Source organism: Pungitius pungitius, chromosome 14 (genome assembly GCF_949316345.1).
Source record: "Pungitius pungitius chromosome 14, fPunPun2.1, whole genome shotgun sequence".
Lineage (NCBI taxonomy): Eukaryota > Metazoa > Chordata > Actinopteri > Perciformes > Gasterosteidae > Pungitius > Pungitius pungitius.
This window is the reverse complement of record NC_084913.1, coordinates 5,521,842-5,547,193: the sequence shown is the minus strand read 5'-3', so window position 1 is coordinate 5,547,193 and position 25,352 is coordinate 5,521,842. Positions and strand designations below refer to the sequence as shown.

The 25,352-nt window shown below is 47.9% G+C and overlaps 1 protein-coding gene across 3 annotated transcripts in view; it reads left to right on the top strand.

Moving 5' to 3' along the window:
- The first annotated feature begins 573 nt into the window (after positions 1–573).
- The window catches only part of runx3 (RUNX family transcription factor 3), a 42,503-nt gene continuing 17,724 nt past the window's right edge, over positions 574–25,352 (top strand). For 2 of the 3 annotated variants that reach the window (XM_037486474.2, XM_037486473.2), the window contains exons 1-4: positions 574–908; positions 17,789–18,027; positions 18,760–18,916; positions 20,213–20,317. In XM_037486474.2, the coding sequence (XP_037342371.2) occupies positions 851–908; positions 17,789–18,027; positions 18,760–18,916; positions 20,213–20,317 (559 nt within the window). In that variant the 5' untranslated portion in view covers positions 574–850. The remainder of the gene's footprint in view (positions 909–17,788; positions 18,028–18,759; positions 18,917–20,212; positions 20,318–25,352) is intronic. The other variant, XM_037486471.2, reaches the window with a different exon arrangement.

The following is a 25,352-nucleotide window of genomic DNA, read 5'->3' as shown; positions in this document are numbered from 1 at the left end:
ACCACTCACGGAGGGGAGTGTGTGTGTGTGCGTCTCTCGAGTGGAGGATGGCGAGGAGGATGCAGAGACACTGTGGCTTTTTTAGCCTTTTACTAGCACCGACGCAGCAGCCGGGGCCGCCGCCGAGAGCAGACGCAGACGGACCACGCCATCCAGCGATCCTGGCTAACCTCAGACCCTCGGCTCGCCGTGTGTGACTGGGGACCACAAGCCCCGGGCCCTCCTCCTCCTCCTCCTCCTCCTCCTCCGCTGCCCCCCCCCCTCCCCATAAGCTTCTACCCACCACCCCCCCCCGCCCCCCCTGGGCTCAGTTCCGCTGGGCAACCCCCCGTCTCATCTCCAGTCCTGGTGAGTCCACCTCCACACCTGGAGACCCGAATGCTGCCGTTTGGCTCCGATGAAACGCTCTCTCTCTCTCTGTCTGTTTGTCTGTCTGTCTCTCTCTCTCTCTCTCTGTCTGTCTCTCTCTCTCTCTCTCTGTCTGTCTGTCTCTCTCTCTCTCTCTCTCTCTGTCTGTCTCTCTCTCTCTGAACTGCCATCTCTCAGAGTTTCTTCTGTTCTTTCCACCTCTCTCATACGGTGCTGCTGTTAACACAAGCGGCTGCTCTCTGCGCAGACTTGTGGCTTAGGATTCCTGCGGTGGTCACAAACCCTAGATTCTTGGTTGCAAACGGGCTCCGAGGCAGCAGTTTTACGTCCTCTCCCCTCCTCACTCTTCACTTCTCTCTTACTCTCTCACTCGTGCTTTTGACTATAAATATATTTTTTAGATATTTTTTTTTTTCTCCTCGATTTGGTCTCCTCCAAGGTGGGTTGAAACCGTACGCAGCACTGTGCTGGTGTCCCCGCCATGGCGTCGAACAGCATCTTTGACTCTTTCTCCAACTACAGCAGCAGTCTACTCAGAGGTGAGCGCCGATCCTCCCCCCACCCACCCCTCACCCTCTTCCTCCCTCCCATCACTATCCCACCCTCTGTCCACTTGAATGTGCAGCTTTCTTAGTTTGACAACTTGGTTCTAAAAAAAAAAAAAAAAACGGGAATTTCTTTAATGCATTTGGATGTCTTTCCACACACACACACACACACACACACACACACACACGCTTATGAACTGGTTCACAAGGGAACGATGTGATTCGCACAGTAGCCCTCGTCTAGTCTTCTAGTCTAGTTGAAGTCCTTGGCCCCTGCGCTCCTGTGTTTTCTGTAGGCTTGATGGGAGTAACGCCATAATGGGATTCTCACCACAGACGTTCATTATCAAGAGAAACCGGTCTCTCTTTCTCTTCCCCTCTCTCTCTCTCTGTGTGAGAACACGAGCTCAGAGGCTCCATGTGACTGGGCCCTTTACTGGAACACGGCAAACACAATAAAAGGGCCAAGAGAAAAAGAAACAAACATATTAGGCTCTCTCACTGCTTTACTTCCAGGAGGTACTTTTGGTCTGTGTGGTGAAGTGAGTGCACTATGCTTGGCGACGCCTCAACGAGGAAACCATTTGTTGCCATGGCAATTCCAATCAGACAGCTTTCACTTGCAAATAAGTGAAGCCCTCAAGTGATGGAGGAGAAGGTTGAAACGTTTACCTGATTCTTACTAGAATACTTATTTCTGCTTATTTGTATTTGATTTCATTCATGAATGATGACCAACACAAAAATGGGTTTTGGGCTTGTTAATGCTGGCCAGTCGGCAGTCCTTTGTTACCACGGTGACAGCCGCCAAAAGGCAGCATGAAAAAACTAAATCTCCTTCCCAATTTAGGCCTCGTTGCAGTGTTAATTAGAGGCAGCCACAGAAGACGCTCTACCAGCTCCTAATTGATGGCCGAGTATATCTTAAAATCTTTGGAGCTGTGGAACGCGCACAGACACACACACACACACACACACACACACACAGGCGATACATCTGTGCCTCACATGTGAACAATCCTCTGATAGCCTCAGTGGAACCGCAGTGACAGGGGATGATGTTCCAGTGTACTCGCTGCTTCTACAGACATCCAGGCATTTATGGTTTCCTCCTGACAAGACGGGCCCTTTGCCCCCATTTTCTTCTCCCGGCTGGATCGGCATCCCTTTATCTCCTCACTGTTCGCGGATCAGCGTGTGACTTCAGGACTCAGGGCTTTGGAGACGTTCTAACCTAATGTGCTCTCGGGGTGTCTGATTTCAATTTTTAGACCCCAACCAGAGCAGCGGGATGGGATGCGAGACCGTAGGTCAAGGTGGAGATTGGGGGGGGGGGGAAGACAAGCATTTAAAGCTGTAATCATCCATTGGATATCATTAGTGAATATGCAGTGGGGGAGACTGAAACCGAACTGCTGGAGAACAAAGGCCAAAAGTCATTCAAAAGAGCCGGTTCAATCTGAAAGCATTTCAAATCGGGACTACCTCATGTAAGAGAAATACCCCAGCGGTTAGTTTAACAACTTGCATTACACAGGCGAAGCAATTTGGCAAGTTCTCTTTTTTATTTTTTTTACTCAAATCAAACTGAAATTAAGGAACGGCTAGAAAAAAAAAATCAAGGAGACTGTTAAATGTCTGGCTTCCAGAGCTCTGAATTTAATACATTGCGACGTGAAACTTGTGGAAATAATGTATCATCTATTCAGAGGTAGGAAATATTCCTGTAAGCAACATTAGAAAAATCCCCCAAAAAGGAAACAGGCTTTTAAATTAAAGTCCCTGAATTTCAAATTGTTAGATTCCTCATCCATATAAAAGGATTTAAATCATTAGAATCATTCTCTTGCATTGCGCTAATTTGAGTTGTTTTGAGAGAAAAAAACAACACAACTACTATTTTGTTGTGTTGTAGGTTTCAGCCTCTCTCACGCTGCAGACAGAGAACACATGTGAGCATGTGATGCTCGACATCAGACGCACTTCGCGTGAGAAGCGAGAGACGTCCTCACCTCAGAAACCTCAGTCCTACGCTCGAGCTCCAGGAGAGACGCACACAAGTACAACATATGACACGTACACTCCGGAAAGACATAAAGGGAACAGGTGGAACAGCACGTCGTTTTCACGGCGTCAAATTCGGTAGATGGAAGAAAAAAAAAGAAGAAAAAAAAAAAAAAAGCACTATTAATTGAGTTAATCTGATGACTCGCAGTGCTGCTGCAGTTTACTGATAATAACCACAATGGGGCTATACACCTGCTCACCCCCACACAGCAGCATTTAACCAGAAAGCAGCGTTTCTTTCACACTTTCACACCTACATTTTGATTATTATTATTGTTATTTTTTTTAAAAGCACTCGGCTCCGAAAGAAAAAAGAAAAGAGCCGGACTCAGAGTTGTAGAAACGTTCCTGTGTTTTCCGATGCAGGTGGAGCACCTGTAGGTTCATAGCAGCTGTGTGGTGGCCGCTCGGTTCCCCCCCACAGGCTTTTTTTTTTGGGGGGGGGGGGGGGGGGCAGGGCCCTTTGCGGCCGAGCAAACGGCTCCTGGTTTATTAGGGTGGGAATGGTTTTTATACGTTTGGCTTGTTGCGCCGCGTGAATGGAAGCGAAGGCTCGTGTGTGACCAAAAAAAAGAAAAACGGCCGCGTCGCCTCACCGCAGTCGTGGCGAGGCTATTTTGGAGGATTCTGGGAGGTGGTCTGGTCTGTTCTGCAAGTCTCTAGGAGGGGGGGGGAAAGACGGACGCACAGTTTGAGAGGAAACGCATGAAGAAGAATCATTCACAGGGGAGGAAAAATCAAGCTAATAACCACTGACAAATAAATAAAAAAGGCTCTATACGGTAGCTCAAAAAAACAAAAAAGGCATTACGTCCTGCAGAACACATGGCTGGCCTCCGGTGAATTTATTAATAACATAGTCATATGTTGGGGGAACCACCCCACCCCCCCCCATTTTGAATTAACATGCTTGATTGGAGGCCATTTAAAGCCCTGCTGCTTGTGAGGCCCGTGCGCGACGCCAAAACACGAAACCGGGCCGAGCGGGGGGGGGGTTGAAAATCTGTAACCAGATATTAAGAGTTTCAATATTCTAAAGCGAAAGCAAATAATAGAAAACTCATGGCAGCAGCGGAGCGGTAAAATCCTGTCTCCAATTTAGCAGACTATAATATCTATTTATAAAACTCAAGGCATATTGGATGTGGGGGAACGCTCTGGACTTGATTAGGACTGTAAGCATTTTTTTTTTTTTTTTTTTGGAGGCACTTATTTACTTTTTGCTCCGTCTCGCCGTTTTCACCGTCTGTCAACACGCCTTCACGGTGAACACTTTCACGCGGTTGCCACAGGTCAGATGGCTTCCAGGTAAGCGCATGGAGAGGGGCGGGCCGATTATGCGGTGGCCTAATCCCGGACCCGCCTCCACAACCCCCCATTTTTTTGTTGGGGCTTGAACCAGCGCCGCGTTGGTCAAGGTTAAAGTCGCGCTAAGTGTGGTAGTAAATACAATTTTCTGGTGGTCGACAACCAACCGCACGGGGGGCCATATTCTTTTCAGCCAATCTGATAATACAGATTCATGCTGTAGGTTTCACTTACACAGCGGGAGCAAGCAGGCATCCAGCGAGGAGCACAGTTGGTCCAGACTTCAGCTCTGATTGAAGGTGGCGGCTGTGAGAGCAGCGAGCTCGGATCACACCCTCCGTGACTGCGCGCTAAAGCCCTCCATGATGATGATGATGATGATGATGATGATGATGATGATGAAGGAGAAGCGCTTTATGAATAATACGTGTGAAAGACACAGATGTCCAAATATGATGGAAGTAAGAGGAATTCGAAACGTCTAGACTGGGACCGTGAAAAAAAGAAGAAAAAAAAAATGAAAAAGACATCGAAACAGGAACTGGCTACATGCTGGAAGGAAAATACGCAGACTTTGAAAAAAAAAAAAAACGCTTGCACAACTGGATAACGAGGTGGAAATGATCAGAGAATTTTGCTTGATTTTTCAAAGAAAGTACTGACTGTACCGGGACTAGACTCATTCTTTTATTGTGACTCATTTCTTTGTGGTTCATTTGCTCCGCTTACGAGCTAATAACATGTCATAGAAAACCTTACGTTAAAATAATTAAACCCACGTCACCGTTTCAACATGAGAACATTTCGTGATCTTGTGTGCGTCCTGGTGGTCGACCAAATTAAGCCAAGGCCTTTTTCTCGCAATTTTTAGTTTCTTAATTCTGCTAAACCCTAAAACCACGGGCCAGCCCCGCGGCTTATTATATTATTTATCGTTAACCCTAAAGTCACGCTGGTTTGTGGAATTTTCTTGCAACGTTAGGCCAAGCTGCGAATAAGGTAAACAATTTAATGTAAAAGTCGGAAAAATAAAAACTCGTTTTACCAACTCTGGCTCCAACTAGAGAGAGCCGTGACCCCCGAGTCAGACAAAGAGGACTTACTGTTTAGACCCCTCCCTGCATCGCTAACCAGATGTTGTCAACAACATCCTCTCCGTTTGCACCGAGCAAAACTGCCTCTGACTAAGCACAACGTCGATTGCTGTGCACTTTTGTTTTTGACATTACTGTTGCGTTCCTCGCCACAAATGACTTTAATGGGCGGGCACCGGTCTGGTCGGCAGCACATAAAATGACTCAAACTTATTGAGATCCCACATGTTCAGAAACATATCAGCAGACAGCAAACTTTTTTTTTTTTTTTTTATTTCATTCATTTTTTTTTAGCTTGGATGGAACACGGAGGGAACAGAGAGGGGTTTTGTTTCATCGTGTGTGAAGGTTTAGTAAAGATCTGAGGCCCTGAGGAGCTCATTCTGTCACCATGAAAGGATTAAAAAGGAAACGCTTTTCCATGGACAAAATATCCGTCTTCCAGGCTGAAATTTCACGTCATAATGAGCAACTTTAATCATGCTCAAAACATCCTTATGGCCTATCCCTCTTCCCATAAGCAATAAAGGAAAAAAAAATACGTAATTACGGTGGAGGAAAAATGCAGATAATGATAGGACGCGAGAGGCTGCCGGCTATGAAATGTTTTCTGATTCCCTTTTTTTCCCCCAGATTCTTTACTTCAACTTGTTTACATACGGTTAATTGTCGCTGCAGCAATAAAATGTGTTTTTGGGTTACTTCTTCCCTCAAACATAACTCGAACCGCAGGTAATTGATGTTTGCAGAGACAGCATTTCAAGAATGGGAGTTTAGTTTTCTCTTGGCCAGCGCAAATAGATGACTGTGCCGCTCGCATCAGTAATGGACTCCCTAAACGTGCTTTTCGACATGAGCATTTTTGCATTATTGCTAATGTAAAGACGAGTGAGGGAAACAGTTTTGACATTTTGGGACGTGAGCTCTCTTTATGAGAGTTGGAGGAAAAACCTTTCAACCAATTTCATATTTCCTGTCTCAGTTGAACCAACAACCACTCAGCTCAGCATAGAGGGTGAAAAGGGGGAAAACGGCTCTGCATATCAACATAACGAAATCTCACTAACTAATCTTTGCTGTAATTAGCGGCTGTCATTTAAAATCCACAATTGTCTTTTTAAAACCACACAAACTCATGCAAAATGTACCAAATGATCCATCAGCCCTGTGTGTCGCAGCAGGTTTTTGCCCTTGAGTAAACCTCAGCAAAGCGTGTACTTTCTCTACAGCTGCTTACTTCTGTATTGCCTCAGTAGGCAACGCCACGCCAGGGATTCCCCCTCAGCTGTGCAGCAGAAGTGGCCCCTCCATCTCTTCTCCATAGTCCGCCTCATGTGAGGTCACTCCGTCTGCCCTCGCGCAGCTTCTTCTCACGGTCGCAGACAGAGCCGTCACGAGCGCACGGAGCGCACAGGGAACTTTGCGTAAAGTTACACAAACTGCCCCTGGGGTGTAAAGGCTACGCACGCACACACACACACACACACACAAACACACACACACACCATGCTGAGTCAGAGAGGCGCGCTGTATGTCAACATGACGGCCGTGACGTTCTCCCGCCTCTAAGTGCTGTCTGACCTCACCGTAATAGCCGGTCAGGACGTTCGGTCTCCCGATGCCTCAGTCCAGCAGACTCACCCCCACAGTGACCAAACTGCACAGGACCAAACTGACAACACATAACGGACATCTTGATTTCACCGACTGATATGTGCTGTGGTTTGTAGAAACGTATTAGATTCAGCCCAGAGAGGGGACGAGGAAAGAAGATGTTGGTCTTTGCTGAGGTTAACTGTTGGAGATTCAAATAGCAGTTGACCTCTCAGCGGCGTTTAGCACGGCGTTTAGCACGCCGGCTAGCACGCGCCGACACTGCCGACCTGGCAGAAAGACGTTTGTGTAAGAAGGGCCTGACGGACTCGAACACAACTTCTCCCCTTTAATCAGTGCGATGACATAAGAGGCAGACGGCGAGCCAGTCACGCAGTCGCTACAGAGTTTGATCGACCTAATCACCAGGCAGCTGGGCTCCAGGCCGCTGATTGGGTTTATAAACGCTCCTTGTCATCGTCGTGTCATTAGCTCGTCGTTAGCCGCGGCCGCCTTGACGTGCAGCGGCGACGTGCCGAGCCTCAACACAGCAATCAGGGGATTAGGGTGCAGTTACAGCAAAGACTCAGTGGACGCCTCAGGCTGTGAGTCAAAGGAGGGCGGGGGGGGGGGGGGGGGGGGGGGCAGGTTCTGCCTTACTATGCTAGCCGGGGCGCTAAGTGTACACTGCTGATTAGCGATGGGAGGCGATGAGAGGAAACGTTCCGTCACTTCGGACCCCCCGGGTGGTTTCCAGGACTCCAGGGAGAACAGTGGGTCGCTGCAGAAATACTCGGCGGCCTTTGAAGAGGGTTCATTATCTTTTGATTTAATTTGGGATCAATTGGACTGATTAAAGATAATCACTTACTGTGCAAAAAAGTCTTGGACTCAGACCTCATGAGGTATGACAATAGCATGTGTCTAAGCGCTCTCCTGAGCTCTCCGGCTCACTGGCCCGAGCGTCGCCACACCCTTGTTTCCTCATGATGAAAGGACCTCGGGGGCCAACCGAGTGCTTTCCAAGTTGTCTCACGTCTGCAGGGGAAAGTGGCACGGACGTTCGTCAGGAAACCAACGCGGGTGTATCGGGAGGTGAGTCAGACGGTGTTCGGGAGGCTGAACCCTCTCATGAAGAGGGAAAATAAATGCAAATTCAATATTAAGGGGCTTTTTGAAGTCCATTTTAAGTTGAATGAGAGCGACAGAACCTGGAATGACGCCTGTTGAAATAGTCCCCTGAACAGTGATGAAAGGGACAAGCGATGACAATAGACGAAAAAGTCGGAGACGTGCACATGGTGTGCATTTGTGCGTGTTTACACATGGCTGTGCTTGAATGTGTGCGTGCAGGGACTTTCTGCGTGCACACACAGTCATTAAAATCCATTCGAATGCAAATGCAGCAATGCAGCTAAGAAAGATGCGTCCGGCCCTGCGCCTGGTTGGCAGAGTCCTCGTCGCCTTGTGTTTGGCTGCGGAGCGCTCCGGCCGCTCATTGCGTACGATGCACATCTCGCCGTGTTCCTCCGCGGTCCAAAGTAACAGGGACCTAGTCTCAAGAAATAAAAACATGTGGCTTTTGTTGCAGAGAGGAATGAACAACAGCATTCCGTGCGCAACCACATCAAAGGTCCCGCTCGCCATGGGGCTAAATGAGGGCAGACTGCCCTGCTCGCTCGCCCCCCCCCCCCCCCGACAGAACTGCCATTAATTAACCAGAGATCTATAACGGACACTTTGTCTTCATCACTTTCTCTCACATCTTCACGCTAATCTCTGCATTTTCTTCCATTTTTCCTCTCCTTTTGTTTCCAGCGAGAGGGGACAGCCACACAACAAGCACAAAGGGGCATTGTCTGCTGGTGAAAATGTGGTTTACAGGCTCCGCTGTAATGGCGCGGCGGTTGCTGGAAGCCATGCACACTTCCTAATATTCAACTCACATGCGATTTCATTTTAAGAATAAGGCCCGAGCTGTGGGGGCTTTGCCTTTGTGTGTGTGTGAGAGAGCGACGCCTCACAACTTATTTTCCCTCTCACCCCCTTCCCCGCCGCCCCCGCGCCCCCCCGCCGCCCCACACTATATTTGTGTCGTGCGTCTGTAGCTGTGGAGCAGAGCGGGCCTCGCAGGCTGCACATTGCCTGTCGAGCGTGGGGTTTTCGGGGGTTCCGTCAGACTGAAAGGCTTCCAGCGCCGCGATCTGTCTCCTCTCCCCCCCCCCCCCCCCCCCCCCGTCAGCATACGAGCCGTTTGATCTGACGGAGAGGCTCCATTAGAGACACAAGGTGGGGGGGGGGGGGGGGGGGGGGGGTTCAGCTGCTGGGAGGTTGGATGGCTTCAGCAGTCAAGAGTAGCCGCCCCGAGAGGAAAAAAGGTTTGCACACGCAGTCTGGTTGCAATCTTGGTGTCTCGCTGTGTGTCTATAAATGTCTCTGCGCATTACTCGTCCTTATACTAGGTGTGTGTGGTTACGCGACGCAACGCGACGCAAGAAAGCCCAACCGGGGCAGACATATTTTGGGGCTCTCAGTCAGGGCAAAAGGGGGTGATGACGCAGTGGATAATGAGATGCTGCTGCTGCGGTGCTGCTGAGCTGAAATGACAAGGAGGGGGAGGGGGGGGGGGGGGGGGGGAGAGTTAGTTTGCTGTGAGGGAAGCGAGTAAGACGTGCTGCAGTCTTTCGACACACACACACACACACACACACACATCGTGGCTTTCCACCAGTCTCACGGTGGTGATGACCTCATAAACCCGGGCCGCGGTCCACTCTTGCAGCCGCCGGTGTCGGGGCGGTGAATTGCTCCACAATGGTTTGATAAATATGCGCCGACGGTTCGCCCACAGACCGTCGCTACGCTCCCTAATGTGGCTACAACTTCCGCTGAACTCCCGACAGATTACTGGATTCTCTAAAGACGTGTTTATATTAGGTCATTAGTACTCAGATTACGTTTTGATCATCTGCCCGCACGGTGGGATAGCTGTTAACAAAAAGGAGCAGGGAGGAGATGGATCGGGCTGCAGGTCTGTGTGTGGCAGCTGGGTTCTGGCAGGGCTTCGGCACCGGGGCTGCAAGGCAGTTAAACTGTCACTGGCAGGAACTGTAAATCTTTTGCAGAAGGTGAATGCAGCACGACGGTACCACAGGTGTGTGTGTGTGTGTATGTGTGTGTGTGTGTGTGTGTCTGTGGGTGTGTGCTCACCAGTTGCAAGTTTGCCACAGTACTATACTTGGTTGTCTTTATGTCCTTGTCTCTTAACCATCCTTAGAGAAGCAGCTTTCATTTTTTTCTTGGACAGATTTGCCAGAGTCAGAGTGTGTCAGGATAGTCTTGTGTGTATATGTGTGTGTGTGTGTGTGTGTGTGTGTGTCTGTAGGGGCTGGGGGTGCTGTCACTTTGGCAACGCAACTGCACATATTGCAGCGATTACCACAACGGAGAAATGTTTTTCTGCAACATGCAATTACTACAGATTACAGATTGCCATCCTTGCATCAGAAGCTCTTGCTTGAAAAAGGAGAAACACAGGGCAGTTTGTGTGTGTGTGTGTGTGCGCGTGTGGGTGTGTGTGTGTGCGTGTGCGAGCGTGTCGTTACACACAAATAGACAGACAGACACAGAGACAAAGAAAGATGAGAAATGATTATAGAGCACACTAAAAACCACAACTGAAAAAAATGGGGGAGTTGACATATTTACGGGACTCATTTAGATAAGTTGCACTAACTTTCAGAGGTAAATAAAAACCCTAGACAAAAATACAATAAGTTATTTAGTGAAATGAAGAAAATAGAGCCGGGGAAGTTTCATCATCGTCAACATTATATCATACACTGATGTCCTTGTGAAGCACACAACCCTCAACGCCACCACTCATATCAATTTTGGACATTACATTTTGTTGCATGTTACAAATCACCCTGGATATCAAAAAGCTTCCCTCGGGTCACACTAAACAATAAAGCCCAAAAGCGGTGCCCCGCAGCAAGGCAGGGCCCTATTTACTAACCCACCAGATCAAAACTCGACCCAAAGTGCTCCTATAATAGCACCGGGCCCTGTTGGTGAGCGCGCCATCCAATGCTACTTTTAGTGGGTTTCCAAAGAATAAACAGGCCCCGGGAACCACATCACAGACTGCTGACTGTCATCGCTGGGCGAGTGTACCCGACGGATGATGTGAGGGCGGAGCGGCCGTGACACCGGGGTTTAGCCATTGAACAGTCACCGACCGCGATCGGACCCCCCCCACCCCCCTCCCCCAGTGAAGCGCCGCTGGGCCGTTCCTAACTTACGTGGTAATTGTGACCGGGAAAATGGTGCTTGATTTTTTTTTTCTTCTGGGCAACACAAGAGCTATTTTTAGGATCTGCGGGGGTTTGGTGCGTGTCCGTATTGCAGAGGCCTTTGAGAAAAAGTAACAAGAGCACAATGTAAAAATATTCTGTTACACGTTAAAGGGATTTTTCCTGGGAGTAAAAGATGCAAGGAGACACCAAAAAGGTCTTCTACCAAAAACTAAGCCATGCTCCAACATTTTTAACCACTATTATTGTTTAGTAGTTAAATTATTATTTCATTATACAGCATAACTTTGTCTAAACATTTGATTAAAAACCCATTCTGGTCCATTGATTATTAAATTAAGAAAGGACAATACTTACAGAAAGCACGTACCGTGTGTCGGCTCATTAGGATGCTCTCTCCTTTGTTGTCGTGTTTGCACAGCTTGTGATTGCCGCAAAAAAAAACAAAAAAAACGCTGGCAGTGTGCCGTGTGATGGCAGGGAAACCATTATCACGGCCATTATCTGAACCATTATCACTCGTGCACACACAACCTGATGGGAGGGCGGAGGAGAGTACCCGCTGCACCGAGAAAGTCCCTCTGCGCCAACGAGTGAGACGCAGAAGGTGCGAGCGTACCTGTGAGCGGCGACAGGAACCCAGCGGTGCGCGAGGCAAGCACACGAGGCCCGCGTCACCTCGGTCGCACGCCATGATCTGACATTAGCCAACGTTACATACTGAGACGTCCTAACAACTCATTAGTATCTGCTTTTTTATGAGTTTTATGAGTCTTCAATACTCAATGCCTTGTACAGTATTTTATAGGTTTATCATGTATTTTTTTCTGAATGTAAAATCTTAAAATCATATGCAAATTGTAGCTAAAAACCGTCCAATGAATGTATTGCAGGCAATAACAATAATTCCCTCCGGTATACAGCTCCACTAAATAGAATTAGGGTTAAATATACTTTCCACCCACTGCTCTAGAGGAACATAAAACTCATCCCATAACATATTCAATATGAAATGAAGTGTCAGAGAGACAAAAACACGCCTGGTATGAATGCAGTCTTTATGAAGACCATTTACATCCAACGGACAGATATAAAAATGCAGTTGGGAGACGTCCCCCAGCAGCCATCATGCAGCTCAATTGATTCACAGGGCTTTTATAAGCCCTTTGCTTCGCTCTGCACCTTTTATAAAAATGTTATATTAAAGATGCATGCGATGAATGTGCTCATTGTCTCCCCTGGTTACTGCATCTCAACTCATCACGCTTATAAAGCAATTATCCGCTGGGTTTTGGGAACGTTGCCATCTTCTTCATCAGGTTTAGAATAATAAATACTCTATTCCAGATCCTTGGAAAAGTTCAAAAGTCCCGACACTCATGACTTACTGGATGTGCAAAAAAGCCCCAAAATGGCTAATTATGAAAGAAAACTTTTTAGGAATAAAGTCTTTTAAGGTCAATAAGATCTAAACCAAAGTTAGAATACACAAGCGAACTCCATTGATCATTAAAGAAAACACGGGCCGCCCCGGTGAGGAAGAGAAATAACATACAAATTCAGATGATCAAAATTGTTCAATGTGTTTCCGATTTTCTTGTCTGAACATCAAAATGGACGAAAATGACCACCAGTTGTGATGTGCTGACACATTGTGTAATCACAATTTGAGAAAGAATCAGCGATCAGAGCAGCAAGAGCCCAGCAACCCAAACAGTCTGTACCCACTGGGTGTTGTTTAAAAGTTTCTCCGTATACTGGTGTATATAAACACTCCCAATGCTAGAATATGATTTGGCTTTGAGGGGGACTGGCACAAATGGCTTTGGTGCCTTACATCATGCCTGGAAGTCTAATCACAGACGCTCTTGTCATATCAGAGCAGAAAAAGTCCATTTCATAGGTCAAAAAAAAAAAAAAAAAGAAAAAGGAGGAGGAGGAGGAGGGAAGGGTAAACAAGCCCCGGCGTTCCACAGCCACCGCAGAATTCATCATTCATACAAAAAAATACCCCAAGCCCCAAAGTAGAGCTAATTTAATCCGAGAGGAATAAAACTCCATTTCATAGAAGTCGCCCCATTCACAACACTCATATTTCCAGCGAGCAGAAACCCCCGGCTGAAATCCGAGCAGACACTTTTCGGAAGGAATGCATTCGGTGGGTTGAGGGCCAGAGTTTGCCCTGTAATTTGTGAATGTACAGAAATGTGTGACCGCCACAGCTCCTCTAAAGATAGAAATCTTACGTCTTATGTCATCGCCGAACCTCAAACTATTTCTAATTGCCCCCATAGCCCCCTTTTCCAAATGAATAGCTACCCATCCAAAGGCTTATGTGTTGCGTGGCTGAAAATAGCCCGGGAGTTTACGCAGGCTAATAGATGAGATTCAGTAAAAAAAAAAAAAAGAAAATTTAAAAAGGATATCGGAGACCGTCGCCATGGTCAAAGGGACTTTTATTTAAGTGGCGCTGAAGGCCGCGTGGGTGGCATTTAGAGGTATACGCTTACGCGCCCCAAAGGGCTTCGCACCGGTTGCTCTGCTGATGGGGATCGCGCTCGCATTAGTATCCACGATGTGAGTCGCATCGCCCCAAAGTACTTCTCTTTTCTTTTCAAGGACCCCAGGGAAGCGTGAGCTAAGCTTCCTTTTTACAACTTTCTGTGTTCAAGTCCAATAGAGAACCCGTTTAAGCCGCTTTGCTGTGTTTTTTTTTTTTAGAGCCAACCAACCGTATTCTAAGGGAACCCCTTCTGGTTATGAGCGGCCATTACCATTAAGGCCCGGGACCACAGGGATGAAGGCGACCTCTCTCTCTCTCTCTCTCTCACACACAAGTTTTCACTTAACAATTATGTGATGTCTTCATTTCTTCATTTTTTTGTTATAACCTTCAGTAGTACGAGTCCGGGTTTCACATGACCTCCACGAGTTCGGTTCTCGATTTCAGGCTCCAACCCACGCGGATCATTAAAAATCGCTCAGGGGGCCGCCCGCGGTGGGCTGCCCCCCCCCTCCGATGCCGGTGCGGCTGAAACCGTAGAAACTGCACGTTGAAAAGGCGGAGGGGTCTAAATGTGACGGGCGCCCGGCAGCAGCCATCGCGGCTGAGGGAGGCGGTCGCATATTAATAATGGACTCGGGCAGGAGGACGACTGAAATATCACCGGCGTGGTCATTGTCCCAATCCAGCTGCACTCCAAAATAGAGGCCTTGTGATAGGTGATCCGGTGATGTGATCCGACGTGATGTGCAGCTGGGGCTGATATGCAGAGAGAGGGTGAGAGAGATTAGAGTTCAACCGAGAAGCAAGAGGGATTTGGGGTTCCCTGACATTTTTAGATTTAAAAAAAAACACAACAACCTATAATCATCAGGCAATGGGGTCATTCTGACAGAGTCCTGTTGTTGTCAAGGCTGAAATCACACAATTGTTGGTGGAAATCACACAATTCTCGATATGGGAGTAAGATCCTTGGATGATTAATGTGTCACTCAACAGCTGTCCTGGATCACCAAAATAAAAAAAACAGCTGCCAAGTAGGGTAACACCCAAAAAGAGGTACTGAAGATTAAATTACACAAATATAGCATTATGAGATCTGCAAAATTGATGTTCTTTGTATAATTTTGATGTTTTTTTATGAAATCTGCTTTTAAGTTGATGCAGCATTGACACACACTGAGAGTAGGAGGTTTGGGGCCAAGTTTGATCCAACACAAACAGCTTATTATTAAATTATTATTATTATTAAAATAATCTTAATTTGGACTTTTCTGTAATGAGGAAATTGTCAGTTGTTTCCAAAATTAGAAATCTTATTTCTGCATCTGTCTCTCTTAACTCCGTTTTAAGAGTGATGTGTATTTGGAAATTAAGGGACAATGAGAAGCACTCAGATGACTCCTCGTAAATAATTCTCATACAAATAAACAACTTAAACACGAGAATAAGCTGGTGTAGTTAAACATAAAACATCGATTGTTTGGATCCATTGTAATTTGCGCTTCAACAAAAAAATCCCGAAACTATTCTATATTTCAATTAACGTCAACTCGGCTCTTTGATGTCATTCAATTTAAATCTCTAGTTATTTTATCGTGTTTATACTATTTCAATTGTTTTTTAATTAAGAATTTCAAAATTAATTTGTCAACCAGTCATATCGCAGAATCGTTCATGATAAAATGTCACATCCTAATCAATAATTAACTCCGTCGGTGCTCGACGTGGACGGTTTTAAGACGTATTGGATCATCGGCAGAATATGCAATAAACAAGTTAATCCTCTAAATGTAGAGACTGACATTTTTTAACGAAAAAATATCAGAATTTTGTCATAATATTTCATTTATTAACAATATTACACATTATTGTCATTTAGACCAAAAATAAATTATAACTCCCGGGGGGGGGGGGGGGGGGAAGGGATGTCACCGTGGTTTCTTTTGACAACGTAAATGCCCCGCATAAGACGTTAGTCTGACTGGCTTAAATTGGCATTCATTAGGATGTATTCTCTCTATGTTCACACGTCTATCTCGGAGCGCAGATTGAAGTTTACTCTCCTCTGCGCAGGAGACGCGCGCGCGCGCCTCAGACCGAGCTGAAAATTTAAAAAGGCAAATGCGCCAACTAGTGTCCGAAAGCAGCATGGCGGGGGATCTGCAGGGCGTGCCATCATCTGATGTGACGTTTATACCATTTAAGGGTTCTAATGAATTCAGCCGACTCGCTCGCTCGCGCGCGCGCGCACGCACGCACACACCCTCACATACAGGCATTAAGGTGTGGAGGAAATGTGCACGTTTTCTTTACTCTTATTAATTCAGCATAAACGTTTAAAATGATAATTTCACTTGATAAAATTGTTCTTTACCTGGAGGAGATGAGTAGGAAATATATTGGATTTTCATAAAGGAATAAAAGAGTAAAACCAGAGGCCTTTGCGGTGTAAAGCCTCCCTCACACAAATTATAAACAGCTCCGGAAAAATGTGTCAGGGATAAAAGTGCACGTTATTCATATTATTTTATCCATTAAACTGACTCCATGTGAGGCTGATAACTGGCTTTGCGCTAAACTATATTAAATTGCTTTACATTTGAATCAATCACTTTGAATATCGAACTCAGTTTGTATACTACCCCTATGGCATTAACTACAATTAAACATTTCCAAATTAAAAAAATGTCGCGCAGGTCTGAAAGTTTTTTTTTTTTTTATTAAATAGAAAAAATTAAAGCGTGTCCCTTCTTTTAACTCACTGTCTCCTAATTTTGGTCTGCATCACGTTAACGTTGGTCTAAAAGAAAAACTAAAGAGAGCACAGCGAAAAGCACAGATATGTATCAATAATTCAGATCGCGTGTGTGTGCGTGTGTGTGTGTGCGTGTGTGTGTGCGCGCGTGTGTGTGTGTGCGTGTGTGACAACAGCACAGGGCTTGAGGAAGGAGCAGCGGGGAGTTGATTGGCCCGCTGAAAAGTCCAACCCCGCACGCTCATTGGTGGAAACCCTGTGCGCGCTCCCAACCCACTACACACTAAAATGACTCGGGTGAAATAATATCGCGGCACTCTGCACTGCGTCCAGCCTCGCGGCTCCTGCTCGGCGTTCAAGGATAACTTTTTTTTGAAGGGACCTTCGTCTGGAGCGACGGGATATCTCCCCTCTTGTAACTAGAGTGACGTCGGCTTCTGCGGTTGAGGTGAAGAGACCCGCCGAGGATAAAGTGGCAGCAACGAAGAGAAAGAAGGGACACTGACGTGTGGCGTGCGAGGGCTCTAGATATTCATGGCATGACACATTTTGTTTTGCGCTCTTTTTTGTCTCGTGCAGACGTGTGCGGGGAGATCTGAAGACGCGGGCTGCTGACGTTTGGCCGCTAAATCGGTTCTTTTATAAAAAATAAAAAAAAGAAATAAAAAAGAAAAACAGATCGACTGGATTGTCGAACTTTGCGCTTTCGGCTGGATTACCCGATCGCAGCCGACAGATTGCCCCAGATCGGCAGTCATTTATTCAGAACTTCCATTGACTCTTTTGAGATTACAAAGTAAGAGCTCAGGCAGTTTGGCGGTGTTGAAACTGTCCTTCGAGCGCGCGGCGGATAGAAGACGCGTCCAGCACCGAGAGACATTTTATTTTCGTCCGCGGTTTTGGTTTTTGTTGTTGGTGAAGCTCGTGTAACGCGGAGCGACCCCGGCGTTCCTCGGGCCGTCACGTCCTGTCATCAACGCCTTGTTGTTTCTATTAAAGTCGCGAGGCTCTCTCTCCCCTCACACACATTCGGCGCGCTCTCGCCTCCATCCTCTGCGCTCACACGGTGGACTCCTGAGGCCACCAGCGTCCGGAGGAGAAGACAAGAAGAAGAAGAGAAACAACTGGGGTTCTCCCCCAAAGGAGTCCTCTCTCTCGCTCTCGCTCGCTCGCTCTCCTGCGACCCGGTCAGGTGGCACTGACCCACACTGTTGTGATGCATATTCCCGTAGAGCCGCCCACCACCAGACGGTTCACGCCGCCCTCCACGTCCTTCCCGTGTAAGCTCGGAGACGCCAACGGGGCCATGGCCACCCCGGGGCCCCTGAGGGCAAGATCCGACACCAGGAACGTGGTGGACGTCCTGGCAGACCACGCCGGCGAGCTGGTCAGGACCGACAGCCCCAACTTCCTCTGCTCCGTCCTCCCGTCTCACTGGAGGTGCAACAAGACGCTCCCCGTGGCGTTCAAGGCAAGACACATGGCTTCTAATTTCACTTCATTTTATTTTTATTCCGATGACGCACCCCTGTGGGTTTCTGTCTGTGGATAGTGAAAGACAATAAACTTTGAGAAAAAATAAATAAATAAATAAGCAAATGCATTATATTGAATAAAATAGTTTACATTAATAGTGCGCATTACTCTTTTGTGTAGAAAACCAAAATGTTCAACGGAATAGATCAGCTCTGCTGTTACGGCCTTCCAACGGCTCCAACCAGAATGAAAGCATCCTTAATCTGACTGGAGTTGAATATGTGAAAGGTCGGAAATTAAAACACTGAGCAAATATACCTACTTCCTTTATTTATAAGTATATTTTTTGTATTATCGCCTATATGAGTGTGCTGCTTTATTAATATTAAAACTTGATATATCAAAAACATGTATTTGGATCAGATCCGATAAGAACACGGGGACAAAAATTGCAAAATTACAGTAGACAATAAGGCAGATATTATCCACATTTTATAATATCATTTCAAATGTAATTTATCTACATTGGAGGGATTCTACCTAATGAAATCCCACATTTAAATTATTGATGCAATGTTGTGCTGGGTTCGGGTTAGGAATAGTTGTGAAATTTCCTGCTTAATATTATGGGAGTCGGATGCGGTTTTACGCGCGCATGTGAGTGAGTGCGTGTGTTTGGTTTGGTTCGGTGCCCCATCGTGACCGCCCGCGTTCTCCTGTGCTGCAGGTCGTGGCTCTCGGGGACGTTCCGGACGGGACTCTGGTCACCGTGATGGCCGGGAACGACGAGAACTACTCGGCCGAGCTGAGGAACGCCTCTGCCGTGATGAAGAACCAAGTGGCCCGCTTTAACGACCTGCGTTTCGTGGGCAGGAGCGGACGAGGTGAGCTGAAACGCACACGCGCACACACACGCTCGCGCAACACGCGTGCGCAACACACACACACACACACACAGGGAAATAACCGCTGGCAACTGATTGCAATGCCGTTGGCAGCACCATTTGGAAACGCAATTATAATAATTATTTTGATCATACGTCTGCGTCTAAGTGGAGAGCGACTGACAGCTGATAGCACGTTATTTTTTCTAAATGAATATGACAAAAATGTGAAACCTCTACACACTAGATATGACGTTTAAAGTATCGGTATCTCTGTTGTCCATTTTATACATTTTTTTAAGGTCCGCTGTGGGATTATTTAGTTTCCAGCAGTGCCCTCACTTTGCCAACGTCCATCGGTGTCTTCCGAAACATCTGGCCTGCGTCACGGTGAACTGTTGTGATGCGAATGTAATTTTCTGAATCCAGGGGAAAATAAATGGTTATCCACGCGGTGGCAATCTCACGGATGGATTGAAGAAAATAAAACCATTCAGCTCCTGCGACGAGTGCAATAATCCCCACCACCCAAATACCTCCGAAACGCAGTATTTATCACGGCGATTATGTGTTTAAAAACAAAACACGCAATAACAGGCCTGCTGGATGGAGTGTTGTCAATGCATATGAAAAAAAAGTGTTCTATTGAATTGATCAAAACCTCAACTAATATCGTTATATTCGAGCGAGTATTTATATTTTCTTATTTTTTAGCCTGAACTGGGAGCCTCTTGTGGCAGTTTATAAATCATTTAAATAATAACACCAACTGTGATTTTGATGAAGGGATCTCCAAATATACATATAGAAATGTAGCCTTTACTCTTAAATTCTTCTTTCCTCCCACGCAGTGTCGTGTTAAACGAGGTCTCGCCCCCCTCGCCCCCCCCCCCCCCCCCCCCCCCCGGTCCCGGGGAGCACCGGAGCCGCTGCACGAGCCGGCCTTCCTCCCCACAAGCGCGCGAGCTGCGGCTCCTTGTCCGACGATAAACCGATTTGCTGCAAAACCGCCAAATCAAAATCATCCCCCGGCCTCAGAAGAGGTGGCCCATGCCTCTCGTGTTTTTTGCCCCCCCCCCCCCCCTCAATTCAAAAAGGTGCAGCGGGACAAAAGCCGGTGGTGGTTTGAGGTTGAACAAGCGACGTATTGTTGCGAGCACGAGACAAAACAAATAGCTCGTGTACCATTGGGGAAAAAGGGGCCGTTTGCAACGCGAAGCTCCCGCATTAGAACCTCATTAGAACCCTTATTAGAACCTCATTAGAACCTCACGGACGTGTGTCGCTGTGTTGCAGGGAAAAGCTTCACGCTGACCATCACCGTGTTCACCGGACCGCCGCAAGTGGCCACCTACCACCGCGCCATCAAAGTCACCGTGGACGGACCCCGAGAACCGCGCAGTGAGTACACGCGCCCGCGCGGACACACGCACACACACACACACGCGCGCGTGTGTGATGAGAAGGTCGTAGGCCCCCCGTTAGAGGCAGACAGTCCTGAAAGTGTGTGAGTGTGTGTGTTTTATATCTGTGGGCTGAAACAACCCAATGAGTCATATGCAGATGAAAGCTGCAGCATTAAAGCCGAACACTGCAAGCTGTCTTTGTGTGTTGTGTGTAGGCGTGCATGTGTGTGTGTGTGTGTGCGTGTTTTGCATTCATCACACCAAAGAGGTAAAAAAAAAAAAATCTGTTCACACGATCACATGTGCCAAAATTCGGTTTCCACTTGATATTTGTTTGGGGTTGAGACTTGGTTTTGGGGTTAAGATTAGAAATAAGACTCAGGTTAGGCATGTAGCGGTTATGGTTAAGCCTGTAGAGAATGAATATAGGGCAGTGCATCGTCCTCACAAGTATAGTAGTGCAGGTGTGTGTGTGTGTGTGTGCGCTCAGCAGGGGTACGGTGACGGACCTAGTCAGAGGAAACTGTAAAGCATATTAAGGCATAACCCAAGACCACTAAGAGGAGCTGAGTGAGTCTCCAAGCCGCAGGTGGCTCAGCTCAGTCGACCCCCGCTCCGCTCCCCGCCCTCCATCCCTCCCAGCCCCTACCTTCCCCAAGGCCGTTCAGAGGGGGGGGGGGGGGGGTCAAGCTACCTGACCGACCGCATAAGTGGCTGGTGGATTTCACAGAGGGCGAGACTCGGTCCGCCCGGCAGCAGCGAGGCCCGCGCCGCGCTGAAGCTGTTAGCGCTCAGCCCGCACGCAGCTCCTTTCTCACGTGGTCAAATGTGTGAAGGGATTGGCGGGGAGCGCCGCCGCTCCTCTGAGGCGCGGGGGGGGGGGGGGCTCGGGTATGGGCAGGGTTTACACCTCATGAAGGATGGAGTTTGTAAAGGTTATCGGGTCCAACGGGTTTGTAGAGGGAGGAGGGGGGAGGGGGGGGGGAGGGGGTGTTCGTGACAGGGTGGATTTAGCCCAGTTAAAACGGACGACAGCAGGGGGAAGAGAGAGTGGTGGCGAAAGCCTCACGAGGATTTGGGTGGGGTATAGATGGCATAGAGGAAGGGGAGGGGCACAGAAAGAGGGGCATCGCCCACCTACCCCCCCCCCCCCCCCGCCCCCCTCCCGTCAGGCTAGACGCTATTTGCAGAAGCATTAAAAGAGAACAGTGACCCCAAAGGAGGGAGGGAGGCGGGGGAGGGGGGGGGGGGGGCGTTATAAACACCTACGTGTGTGTGTGTGTGTGTGTGGATGGCTTCAATTTGATCGTCTTTCGCTAAAAAGACGCCTGTCCGTGCGTGAATGCATTCTCGTGTGCTTCTGCGAGGGGCCTTCGCTCGAAAATAACTGCGCACATCAAGGTTGTCCCCTGTCCGTCTGTCAACATGTTGCAGCTCCGAGCCGAGGCGTCAGCGGGGGCCGTGCTACTTTTACACTGGCGCTGGGTGCTATAAAGTGACACTGTTTAATATAGGGCAGGAAGGAATTTAGGGCTCCATTAAACTCTGCTGCCTCGGTGCCGAGAGGGATTTCGTGGAAACGACAGTGAAGGAGCTTCTGCGGAGACTGATTTATGAATATTCCTTTTTTTCAGAGTATCAATACGTAGTTTGAAGCACCTTCAGCTTGAGCCCCTTAGGAACCAGAGCGTGTTGGTTTTGTGCAAATGTTTGAGACGGCTGACGCGATCAGAAGCTGATCTGGAGTATGAATAATGCCTCCCTGCAGATCCACGACAAGCAAGCCGAAACAGCTGATCAGTTAGTGGAATAAGAATTCATATTACTCAATACATTTTTTTTGTTTTTTTTTAATGGGCTTCCGGGTCTGAGGCCGAGATGAGCTTTTAGTTCAACCCAGTGATAAAGTGGTGACGAGATAAAGGACCTCTCACATCTAAACAAGAGGCACATTCTACTAGGAGTCTTATTATCGCTCATGTTGCGGCACGCACCACCATTCATACGTTATTACAGCCATGAAAATGATCTGATTCTTCTCCAACCGCAAGGCACCGCGTTGTGTCGGCTGCATGTCGGACGCTTTTGCCAACACAACTAATAGTTTTTTTTCCATTACAAATCTCATCCTCGGACGTTTGTGTCCTCTGCTGTGATCGCCACCGGTGCTGCACAGGGCAGACGGGGACGGGGACGGGGACGGGGGGTGGGGGGGGTTATTAATGTTTACAGAATCAGTCAGGAGGAACCTGACGGACAGGGCTGCGGTGACAGCTCGCCGGGGTTCAGAGTAACAAAAGGCACCGTGCCTTTGGAAAACACTCGAGCCGTGCAGTAGTCTGTCTCACTCTCTCACACACACACACACACACACACACACACACACACACACACACACACACACACACAGGTACAATGTGTACACTGATCACCGACGTACAATCACATGGCCTTAAGCTCTTCTGTCTATATGAACGGACACAGAGAGCATTCTGTTCCTCAACAGAGAGTTGGCCAAATGTTCTGCAAAAGTATTTTTGTCTCACTTGCTGCTAATTTCCTCATCATGCATCCGGCCTTCATGCAACCCCCCCTCCTCCGCCTCCCCCTCACAAAGTATCAGTCATACTATATTATCAAACTTCAGGCGAAGCCAAACGAGAGACAAACACAACTGTTGCAACTGAAAACTCTTCGTCTCTCCAACTCATGGAGACGGAGAGAGGCGCTTAAAAGAGAAGGTGTTGAGACCCTCCCTGTTCGTCGCACACTAGGTGCACCCTGCAACGCGCCCTGCAACGCGCAACAATTTATTCCCCACAGCTATATTTTTGGTGCTCTTCTCACTCTCTCGCTTGCATGTGACATCAGCCTCTACCTATGTCCCAAAAGGGGGGTATCGGAGGGGGGTTTACGTTTGTATTTCCGTATCTCTTGACCTAAATTAGTCTCAAGAAAAAATGAGGTCAAATGGGGAGCTAGAAATATTTTGAGCTTGTGAGATAATGTTCAGGAATAAGTTACACAGTGTGTGTGTGGTGTGGGATAGAATTAAGTGCACGGGTATAAATTAAATAGAATGGAATAATGTGTGTATGCAGATTCAAAGCTGCTATCAGTGTGCTAGTGTTTGTGTCTGTGAGGCTGAAACTCAGGCAATTAGAAAGAAAATTTGTTTTTATCCAGTTTGACAATAAGACAATATTTGTCCGGGCAAGTCAGAAAGGGATTTTGGTAGTATTTCATATTTTATCTGGATTAACTGCATCATTTGCACACGCTGTTCTGGTAGTCGGCAGCTCAAAGAAACAGAGAAGAGAGACGGTTGTTTGCTGAATGTCGAGGATGTTGCACTTGGGTCAGAGCGCCAATTTGTACGCTGAGACTTCAACGCGATGCGCACGAATACACCCGGACCACTGACACATTTACACAGTGTACATGCAATACCTGCATCCACTCAGAGAGACACACACACACACACAAATCAAGTGCTGTCGTGTTTTGTAGCCTCTATTTGCTCGGCTGGGTGTGTTCACGGAGCTCCAGGAGGAGAATGGCGGGCGGGGGGGGGGTTTGGGGGGTGGGGGTGGAGGAGTCGGGGCTGCACATGTTGGAGTTGGAGGGTTGATTCTATTTGCATTTGGCACACAGACTGTACAAAGAATGCAAATAGACAAACAATGACATTTGCTGTGTTGTTTTTCCTGCGATATTGCAGTCTCTCGGTAAAGTAAACAAAACAAAGGGGGGGGGGGGCAGCGTGCGCGTTGACGCGTATGCATTAGCGTGCACGTGTGCAGGCTCATAAACCTGCCAGGTGCGTCCATCTCTTAAGTCGACCCCCCCCCTCCCCCTCACGGGCCACGCCCGCGCTCCACAAATCACATGAAAGGCCCTCGGTGCGAATTGCTCTCTCAAAAGGCAACTTTGATGTTTGAAAATGGAGATGGGTGTCTTTCAAAGAAAGGCCTACAGGTGTAGCAGTGCCGGGGAGGGGGGCGTGGGGGGGGGGGGGGTGCACGTCTGATGCCGGGTGCTTTCCTCACAGCTTCCCCGTAGCTCCCCCAGGGGTATTAACTTGAGACACAGTGACACACGCGCGCGCATGACCAAACTCATGAGCCACTCATTTAAAATTTGGGAGAAAAGCGAGGGCCGCTTCCTCCGTCGCAGTCGCGCAAGATGTGCGCGCGTCGGGGGCCGAACCGCTGCGCCGCGCTGCGCCGCGAATCGTTTGGCGAGACGTCGCTGCTGTCTTTTCCTGTGTGAGTCATTAAAGGACATGAAAGCCTCTGCAGTATAATCAAATCTAGTTGCGGGAGGGTAAACAACAAGGAGGAGGAGGAGGAGGAGGACAGAGATCTGAGCTCTTTGACCACCGTCGCCACCGTAACCACAACCAAGATAGTCTGAGGGCCAACTCCCTTTGAGGGACACACACACACACACACACACACACACAGCTGTTGGTAATCCTAGTTAGCTTTTTGTACAACGGCTTTCCTGTTAAAGCAGAGCTAATTAATCAAAATACCAAAGCTAAACTGAGATGTAAACCAAGAGAAAACACCCATTACTAGTCTATTACTGGCACTTTTTCTCCTCTCCTGCGGCTTCTGTTTGCTCTGCTGCGTGTTGCTGCACAAGCTGTCCGCTAAAAACAAGAAAAAAAGAACGTCATTGTCCGACAATTTGAAACGGTACGATCCCCCCCCCTCGGGCCAGTTGATGGCTGTCGGAGACAAATAATAGCCCCCCGGCCCAAATGCCCTCTTTTTTCCCGCCCTGTGCTTGCTGACGCCACGTAGAGCAGCAGCGCGTACGAGAGGAACTACCGAATTATTTACAGAGGCCCAGACAGTGCCTCTAATTCACCGTGATGATGCAAGCAGAAGGATTTTTCTCAGAATCACTGACGAGGCCCCTCCCCGCCCCCCCCCAACTCAACAGCAAACGTCTTTCCTGTTTACCCACCTATGAAGGGAAGTAAAATGCCCACTCTGTGTGTGCTCATTCTTTCTTATTTA